This window comes from Cynara cardunculus, assembly GCF_001531365.2.
Source record: "Cynara cardunculus var. scolymus isolate 2C chromosome LG 14, CcrdV1, whole genome shotgun sequence".
NCBI lineage: Eukaryota > Viridiplantae > Streptophyta > Magnoliopsida > Asterales > Asteraceae > Cynara > Cynara cardunculus.
In genome coordinates this window covers 8,592,757-8,602,498 of record NC_037541.1, presented here as the reverse complement: position 1 = coordinate 8,602,498, position 9,742 = coordinate 8,592,757, and the positions used below count along the sequence as shown (strand labels likewise).

The window sequence follows — 9,742 nt, the reverse complement described above, 5'->3', positions numbered from 1 at the left end:
TTCCACTTCGAGTTATTCAGGTCTTACTGTCTCTATTCCTGTTTAAAGTTACGTCAACTATTTGCATGTATATTTTTATATATGTTCCTTTATGTTTACGTAAACTCTTTTGTTTGGACTCACTAGGCGTAAGCCTAACCCTCTTTTTTTTTGTTATAATTACTTTTGAGGTTCCTTTAACGGTGGGGCTCTAAAGGGTTGAGAGGAGTGTTGGTTCGTGAAAGACTCTTTTGTAATTATAGCCTTGTTACTTTTGAACGTTGCGTTTTTGATGTTACGACATTTTGGAGATTGATATAAATACCCGTCTTTAATCTAGAAAAAAATCTAAATTTGTAGGTTGTTATTTATCTTCTCAGTAGCGGAATTGTAAACGCTATACTATTACTTTTGTTGGGTGAAATTTTTTTTTATCTAAGATTCTGGTTCTCGTTAAATATTTTCGGTTTAGACTATCTTTTTTCTTAGGGTGTTACACTTCTCCAAAATATGAAGTGATTAACCTTGTAGATCCATCTTTTGGATAAGACTTAAAGTGTCCACTTCTTTAATTTCTAGTCCCACTTTTTAAGAACAAACATATGTAAACATGGTGTTAGTTGACATTTAATCGTAGAATGTTTTTGGATGAAATGAAATTTGTTAAGCGAATTTGACTTTGAAAGAATTGAAATGGAATGTTATCAGGTTTGACCACCTGTTTGATTGGCAGACATTGAAATAAAATCTGTTAAGAAATTGTAATTTGTCTGTTTGGTTCACAAAATGTAGATTCAGAATTGGAATGAAATATTGGTAAATGACCAAAATGACCTTTTTTTGAAAATTTTAATTTTTTTAAAATTAAATACTTTAATAAAATAATATTTAACATACAAAACAATATAAAATACACAACACAAATATAACCATAAGCCAAACGAAGTTACTAAATCGGTGGTGGTCCGCAGTGGTTCAGATCGATGGTGGTCCGTAGTGGTTCAGATAGAGGTGGTTATCGGTGGTTCGGATGGAAGGTGGCACAGATTGGCGGTGGGGGACCATGATTCAGATTGGTGGTTGTTCAAATCGGTGGTGTTCGGCGGTGTCCGACGATGAATGAGATTGGTGGTAGTTGTCGGTGGTCGGTAGTGGTTCAGATTGATGGTGATCCGTGGTGCTTCAAGTGGCGGTGGTAGGATGTGGTTCAGATTGGCAGTGGTCGACGATGATTCAGATCGATAGTAGTTAACGGTGGTTCAGATCAATGGTGGTCCGTGGTGGTTCAGATGGAGATGGTCAACAGTGATTCAGATTGGTGGTGGTCCATGGTGGTTCAAATGCCGGTGATCGATGGTGGATCAGATCGACGGTGGTTCCAATCGATGGTGGTTCAGATCAACGGTGGCCAATGGTGGTTCAGATAGGTAGCGGTTGGCAGTGTTCAGATTGGTGGTGGTCGACGGTGGTTTGGATCGGTGGTAGTCAGCATGAGTGGTTTAGATGGCGGTGGTCGTCAGTGATTCAGATCGACAGTGGTCGAAGGTTGTCGACGATGGTCCTATTGGGTTTATGAGATTAGGATATATTGGTTTAAAGGCATATTTGGTATTATGAAAATAGAGAATTTTATTTCATCAAAATACCATGTAGTTGCTAAGAAGTGTTAAAATCCTTTATTTGTAGAATTTTGAATATTCTTTTATGAAAAAGAATGAACCAAACGAGGAAACGGAATTTGATTAATGAAATTCAATAATAATATGGTTGCTTAACATCTATGACTAGTACATGCGGAGCAAAAGAAGGCTACTGGTTGTAACTTCATTGTATGAGAATAGTTGTTTATTTATAATCATAGAAAAAGGCACGTGAACGGATTCACCGCCGTATGGCTGACCAGCGATTACTAGCGATTCCGGCTTAAGTCAAGGTAGAACAGGAAGCTCAATTTGATTGAAAGAAAAGAAACTTACACGTCCATGTTCAACATAACAGAACTTCAGAGAAACGCCGTCACATTTTCCTTCAAGATCCTCAACTTGCTTCTTCGTTGGTGGGCTGCCGCTACAAAAGACGAAACAAAATTTGGAAAAAAAGTGAATGCGTGGCGTTGATGAAACATATAATGCCAATATGTCATGTGAAAGAAACACGTGAATGTTTTCTTCCATAAAACCAATATTGATACAATTGCTAACAAACGAGGATATAATTATCTCAATTTATTGGGTCGTCTTACGTGCTTATGCAGAGAACAAAGATCGGATTGCCCGGATTGGACTTTCTGAACTTGCTGTTAGGTGGGTATACATCAAAAACCGGTCTCAGTTCAGTTATCTGCATGGCACTGAACAATTCCGTGGTTGCAGTTATGGAACTGAGATCTGCATTTCCGTTATTTATGATTCTTTGGCTTCCTGATTCGCCTTCAACAAATGCAGGCACTCTTTTATCACGCTTCACGCTCCAACAAACACCATGCCTCTTGATTATATAACCCAGCGACTTGAGATGCCTATACACCTCAAACGACTCCCAAGAAGATCCACCTACGCCTTCTGCAACCTTCTTGTAAATATCTTCTAGCGGAATACATTTATCCTCATCATCTAACAGATGCAATGCCCCTATTTCTGCCAAAAACCTACAAATTATCAAACATTTGTTCAACACAGAACAAACAAAGCATGACTGAAGTCAAAATGGAAAATAATGTAGTTCCATAATTATAGACAACGCCCTGTTTTATTATGTGTGGTGCTGAATGACCTTATCACAGTAGTTTTAGAACGTCGCTTCCGTATAAAAGAATGCCACTTCCTTCATACAAGAACGCCACTGAACTTGTAAAAAGGTTATTATGTCAATAAAATCCTCATTTAAGGTTATCGAGCAAAATGGTCCTTTCATTATGGATGAAAATCTTGTCAACTCAACTATTGAAGAAAAACGCATCACAAATTCTTTGTTTCCCCCGTATATCTCAACTGTAATATCACTTACAATATATCTTCAAGAAAAATATATATTTTCCCACCACGCGCTATCCCTGTTGTTGTCCACATTCGGCCTTTATTACTAACAATCTCGGCCATTCCCAATTCTTCCTTCCAGCAAGCCTTGGAGGTATCTTTCCTAAATAATAAGAAAAACCCCACTCCATGTAAGAGAACACCATTATCAAAAATTCACAAGAGAAGAAGAAAACACACACACACACACACAAGTACCTAAACTGCAATTTGGGTAAGTCACCATATGCATAGCAATTTTCCTCACTGTCGCTATCAGGTGCAGTTACTTCCGAATCACTTGATCCACCTGAGGAAGCAGCCCACTCTTCAATTTCCATGATTAAACTAGTGCTCGTTGAGATAGCAGCAAAACTTCAGAACCAAGTAAAGGATCCGTGAAACCTGAAACAAGAAACAACTTGGTAATCTCTTATGTCACACATTATGGAGGAGAAACAAAGATCCTGGTGATAATATACACAACATGAAATAGAGGAATGACGATTGGGCCGCTTTACTTGGTTCATAAAAGTGAGAAGTCCACGCCACCTAAACGGTTAATACCCAAGTAGACGAATGATGAACTTAAATAATTCTTCCAATGGAAGCATGGAAGGCATCTTTCATTTTATAAAAATCTGATAGAAACACGAGTTTTGACTCAAAAGTTCAGAACCTAAATTCAGTCAAAGGAAAAGAATTGTAACTCGACATGGGTACATTTAACCCTAGAAGAATTCCAAAAAGGCAAATGAACACTGTGATTTTCACATTTTAACAAGATATCAAAATGTCGATTGCAATAATGTCACGTAAAAGATGATGTAGAACAAGCAGCCTTAGAGTTTGAAGATAGAATCGAGAGAACAAGAAAACCATGAGCTCAAGCCAAAGTTTCCTACTTTCAGTTATTTATATGGTTTCCTTTCAAATTAGGATAAGTCCATAATTTATTTAAGTCCTTTATTAGATAAGTTTTTAGTAGGACACTAGTCTATAAATAGGGGTCAATGTATTTGTTTAATTGGCAGAATATATAGATTACTACTTTATCAACATTGGTGGATTTCAAGGTATCAGAGCCTACCACGCCTCGCTCGATGACGAAGAACGAAGTCGGAGGGAATGGCCCTAATGATGCTGGTAGAAGGAAGCCGCACCATGGGCAGCGATCGAACAGTACCAACAGTCTCCGAGGGGTCTCGAAGCAGCGATACAGCAGCTGCTAGCACGACAATCCCAACAAAGAAAGACACGGAGGGATTGCCCTCGTCCACGGCTTTCCCTTAAATGACGGATCATGTCATTGGTGCCTCTACATGATCTGCTTTCAAAATGCAGAAAGACTCGCGAGGACAGATCCGGGTTTTTCTCAAACAAACAGAATTACACCACCAATGACAGCTCACCGAGGGAACCAGGAGCATGCTGGAATTAGCAAATTCCAAGATGATGCAAAACAAAAATGTATTGTTCTGGGGTATATCAAGGTTCATAATATTTTCGTTTGGTCAACCGGTATCAGCACTATGGCTTTCAACCTAAATGTCCCTACTTTAAATTTCCGAGGACATGCAAAAAGCTATGAAAAGATGGTGGTTCAATTCGATGTTCTACTGATCATCGTCTTGGTAAGCTATTACCTTACCAACTAGCTAATCAGACGCGAGCCCCTCCTCGGGGGATTCCTCCCAACAATGTACATATATTGGACCTTTTGAGGCAATTATAGATCCTGGGAGACAATTCTGATTGGTCAATAAAAATCGATTTCAATGCCATTTGACGAGTAAAGGGCGGGGAGGGCAAGGCTCTCGAAACAAAGCGAGCCTCTAAGGATCCTATACCCATGACTTAAAATTTCCTTGCCAAGCTACATGAAAGAGGTTTCTGGAAGTCCCCTGAAAAATTAGTGCTAATTGCCCAAAATGATAAGCAAAAGTATTCTGATAAAGACGTTCCTCATATAAATTGAATGGCTACTGAACTGCCATACTCAGATGCTGGTCTAGCCAAGTAAGAACGGCCAAAAGAAGTAACTTGCAAACCCAGGAAGAAATAAAAGAAATCACCTCGTGGTTGTCATTGCTCGGTCACTTCCTTTTCCACTAAGTGATTGCTTATGCTGAATTATGGCCGATATTGGGTATATAAGCAGTGATTTCAATCCAGAGGTTCACGTACTGGCGAAACTAAGTAGGGCCTTTCGAATTGAATCTAGTCAATCAGTGGTGGGCTTGGTTTTAAAAAGCACGATGCGGTCCGATGCGTTAAGGGTCCCGGAAGCCGATGCGTGATGCTGATGCGCTCGCATCACGCACGTGATGCGCCCGGTATTCAAAAAATATTTATAAATTAATTTACATATCAATTTCTACCTTAAAAATACTTACCTATCAAAATACTTCATTTATAACATAAAGTAGTTACAAAATTAACATTAGAATCTTAAAAAGTTCGTGAATAGGAATAACAGAAGTACAGAACACACAAATTACTACCATGAAGAACACATTTACACAAGTAAATGTCTAATAGTCCCAATCCCTAAACTAAATGACCAACCAAGTGACCATAAACTACTACCATAAAGAACACAATTACACAAGTTAAGTAAATCACGTCACGTTTTAATTGATATGCGATGCTGGTATCGACTGCTGTTGGTTCGACTACTGCTGCTTCTTCGCTGTCGGCTTCTTCTATTAGGTCGCTAACATTCTCACTCACGTTCTATTTTACTTAACTAAGAAGCCCAACTAAAAAGCCCAACTAAAAAGCCCAACTAAATGCTGAAAAAGGGAGCCCAAAAATGCAATATACATGATGCGCTGATGCATAAGTGATGCACGCATCATGTGATACGTAGGTGATGCGATCGCATCATGGAATCGCAACGCATCAGACCCTTTGATGCGTTTTCTTCAGCGCATCACAGCGCATCACGCATCACAACGCATAATGCGCGCATTTTTAAACCAAGGTGGTGGGACTAAAAGCCAATATAAACTCCACCTGGGCTCCATTGGTGAAACACTGAGGGCATACCGACTGTGAACTTAAACCCTGAACCATGTATGCGATCATATGAATTCAACCGAAAACAAAACCCATTTGTATAAATACACTAACTGATCAAATATCCCAAGTTGAATGAAAAGATCAATTATTAAGCTTTTTGGACAACATAAAATGGATTGAATTTAATTCAAAAGAATATCATCAAAGCTTCAAATACAGAACCCATATGGGTAAACAAGCTAATCTCAATTAAAAACTTCCAATTTTATACAAAAGATAATTAGCTACTCGCCAAACTTAAACTAATGTAAAGTTCATTGTAAATTGAACACAAACTCCCGAACCAATGTCATTAAGATATAAAGGGGATTACTAATTAGCAATTAACTATTACTGTGCGTGGTGCAGTGTGGCTCTGGGAAGACTCAGGGGGATCAACCAGCCAGGGCCGGTCCTGAAGTTTTTCATGCCCTAGGCAAAAAAACCTAAAAATGGCCCCCAACCTAAAAAACAGACAAAACACGCTATTTCCAAGGCACCAAGGATTACCGGTGAATCGTGAGTTTTCAAATGAAAGAAACCACACTAGTCACCACTCACCATGGGCCACTTACAGATCATTTTTCAAATGTCAACATTTCGATCAATACAATTATGCAACAAATCACTAGAGATATGGAAAAAGGAGTGATTTAAAGGACTGTAAATATAGCTTGCGCATTAATGCACATAAGGAAACTAAAGATTATTTAAGAAATACTTTGGGAATACATTACACAACTTGATGTGTAAGTTAGAAATCTAAAAACATGTTTAACATGATATAAGAATTAGTGTTTATGAAATCAATTTGACAAACAACTCATTAGGTAGAGAAACCATGAGATTCATGCAAATTAACATTGTTATATATACTCACTAAACGAAATTAAAACAATGTGATTACTAATAGATTATGAATGATGCATCTAATAGAATGTCAATACGTTATGAAAGAGATATGGTTGATTATGTTTATAACTTTGTTTCATGTACTAAGTAATAGCTAATTCTCTAAGCAACATGTACAACGCCCAATTCTAAAAGTTGGTGTGTGGTTAATTTGTCATGAACCCTACATCCTTAACCACATTTCATCTTAAAATCAAAGGTCCTAAAAATCCATAGAACATGAAAGAACATGATCATGATACCACACAATTTTAATGACAAATTGGTCAACAAATCTTAGGTGAATTACCTTCCACTAGTTCGAAACAACCCATTCTCAAACAATATCTTGAGTAACTAAACACAACAATGTTACTTCCATCTTTTTGTAGGCTTTCCTATATTGACCTTGATCTATGTTGTTAAAATCACGATATATCGGCGATATATCGGATATCGGTCTCTGGAAAAATATCACTGGTGAAATGTAGGTCAACATATCGATTCCGATAATATTGCCGATATTTGATGGAAAAATCGGTCTGACATACCGACTTTCTACAAGGCAAATGTTTGGGGTTTTCTAATTACATGTTAGGCTTAGTTTTTTGGGCCTCTTTATTTGGTCAACCAATCAACACATATATTAGGTCTCACGCTTGTTCTATTCTCGGTTCTTCACAGTTCACTCTTCTTCTCTTCTCGGTTCTTTCACAGTTCAAGCTTATTTCTCTTCTCGGTCTCCTTCATCTTCACGGTCTGGCTTCTTTTCTTTTCTCGGTCTCCTTCTCTTCTCGGTCTCTTTCTTTTCTCCAGCAAATGGTCAAGTCTCACAAAGAAGTGAACGTATTAGATGATGTGACTCAGATGCCGAACCTATTGCTTGCGATTAGCTTGTTTTTGAACACTTTTCCTATTTTGTTTCGTAAGACTTGTTTATGTGATGTTTTAATTTTGAAACTATATTTCTAAACTCTAATTAATGCATATGATATGTTTATGGATGCATTCAGATAATATATGTGTATATATAATTCTAAGAAATATTATATTAACTGCTATTTTGGACCGATAAATTGTAATTACTATCCTAAGTCATAAAATGCCACATAAACGCATAGAAAACAAGTAAAATCAATACTCTATAGATCAAGAATCAAACTATGTAACCGATCTTTCAGTCTTTTAAATTGATATAAGTATAGCAAGAATACCACATAGTTTATACTGGTGGCATTTCATCGAACAGTTGGAGGGCATCATCAATCTTGGTAACGTTATAAGCAATGCGTAAGAAATCAAACCCCAGGCATAAAGCAAATACCAATGAGAAACTAAGATAAGACAGATTAGCAAACTGAACTAACCATCGAACTATGAAAAATCAACAAGACAAGTAGACAACAACCCAAATTATATAAAACAAATTAGAACATCTTTAATCTGCAAAATAGTGAAGGTCATAAACATTAGTCATTGGAATTTAGAAATTTACCAGAGACTTCGAGTTCGAGAGGAAAGGGCAGCGTAGATCAAGAAGAGAGACTTCGAGTTCGATTTGGAGAGGCCGAGAGTCGAGAGAGAGTTACTGGGTATCACTTGGTCCTCATAAGTCGAGAGTCCACTGAAATCGTAAAGGTGAAGCGAGGCGAGGCAGAGAAAGACGTCAGACAGACTTGGGTGCAAGGTAAAAGGGTCATTAACATTTGTTTAGGCCTAAAACTGATCAATAGGCCCTTGTCCTAGGCCGTCGCCCGATCTATCCAAATGGGTCCGGCACGTTCCTGAACCAGGACCAACTTGAAACCGGTCTGGGTTGGGGCCGATTGATACCGCTTACAGTTTTCGTTAAAATAGTTGGTCTGAGCCGGCAAGTTTTAGGGCCTGGTCCGGCCCAGGACCGGTCTGATTTTTCAAAAATAATACCGTTTTATTACCGATTTACAACAGTTATATGATCGTTTTTTTCAATTTTTGATTGGTTTTTTATGTCCCATATACCTTTTATTAACTATATATAAGTCAACTATAAGTTGGAGGAATATACCAACTCACAAACGTTCTAATTTTTTGCTATAATTCTTAATTTCGACTCGTATACTAGCAAAAAAACGTATTTTAGCAAAAACGTATTTTTTAAATGTATTTAATTGACCCAAATTACATATTTTCAAGTGTATTAAAAAAATACACTTTTGGTTTTTTTTTTTTTAAACAATCATAATGATTATATAGAAAATCGAATTTACTGGAAAAATACATAGGATCGATTTGGGCTTGGCCCGGGACCACAACCGGTTACCTGAACCGATTACAAAGTACGTTAACCGGGACTTGAGTTTTTGGTCGGGACCGGGACTCGTTATGGGAATAAGGTTTGGGATAGAGACCGATTTTTAGCCATCTCTATGGCCTATAGACAGAGTCGGGTGGTCGTCCCTGCAACAAGCTTCGTTCATAGTCATGCTATAATTGGGGCAAAGCCAGGAATGTTATTTAGAGTGGTCCATTTAAATAAAACAAGTAAAATTCAAACAAAAATGATATTCGTTATGTATATATGGATTCCAAATAAGCATTTGTTAAGCATCAGAAAAAAGTCAAAGTTTATGTTGGATATTAGTCCACATTTGTCACACATAGGAAAAAGAAGGAAAATTTCATGTATTTATATGGTCTTACACACATAAATTATCAAGTTAGAAAGAGGCCTACAAAATGATTGACATTGGATTTTGGTGTGGCATTACCCAATATTAATGGTCAAAAGATTGGGCTCTTGGGCTCTTATGACC

The 9,742-nt window shown here is 37.6% G+C and overlaps 1 protein-coding gene across 3 annotated transcripts; it reads right to left on the bottom strand.

The window, feature by feature from the left end:
- Window positions 1–1,735: 1,735 nt before the first annotated feature.
- On the bottom strand, window positions 1,736–8,596 carry LOC112526344 (tRNA-splicing endonuclease subunit Sen54-like). 3 transcript variants are annotated; one of them, XM_025136621.1, is made up of 7 exons: window positions 8,443–8,590; window positions 5,988–6,062; window positions 5,069–5,232; window positions 3,213–3,398; window positions 2,986–3,117; window positions 2,222–2,626; window positions 1,736–2,046 (listed from the first exon to the last, which is right to left on the bottom strand). In XM_025136621.1, exons 4-7 carry the CDS (start codon window positions 3,332–3,334, stop codon window positions 1,908–1,910), a joined length of 798 nt encoding a protein of 265 aa, XP_024992389.1. In that variant the 5' UTR covers window positions 3,335–3,398; window positions 5,069–5,232; window positions 5,988–6,062; window positions 8,443–8,590; the 3' UTR covers window positions 1,736–1,907. The 3 variants fall into 3 exon arrangements, with proteins under 3 accessions (XP_024992389.1, XP_024992390.1, XP_024992388.1); XM_025136622.1 differs by lacking the exons at window positions 5,069–5,232; window positions 5,988–6,062 and having other exon boundaries at window positions 2,986–3,112; window positions 8,443–8,596; XM_025136620.1 differs by lacking the exons at window positions 5,069–5,232; window positions 5,988–6,062 and having other exon boundaries at window positions 8,443–8,589.
- Between the last annotated feature and the right edge of the window lie 1,146 nt (window positions 8,597–9,742).

What these genes read in the sequence shown, in the direction of transcription:
- LOC112526344 (XM_025136621.1), bottom strand. Translation starts at nt 3,334, where the DNA reads ATGGAAATTGAAGAGTGGGCTGCTTCCTCAGGTGGATCAAGTGATTCG. An exon ending in TTACCCAAATTGCAGTTTAG is followed by an intron (nt 3,118 to 3,212) that starts GTACTTGTGTGT and finishes CTTATTATTTAG; the next exon opens with GAAAGATACCTCCAAGGCTT. An exon ending in TTTGTTCTCTGCATAAGCAC is followed by an intron (nt 2,047 to 2,221) that starts GTAAGACGACCC and finishes CGTCTTTTGTAG; the next exon opens with CGGCAGCCCACCAACGAAGA.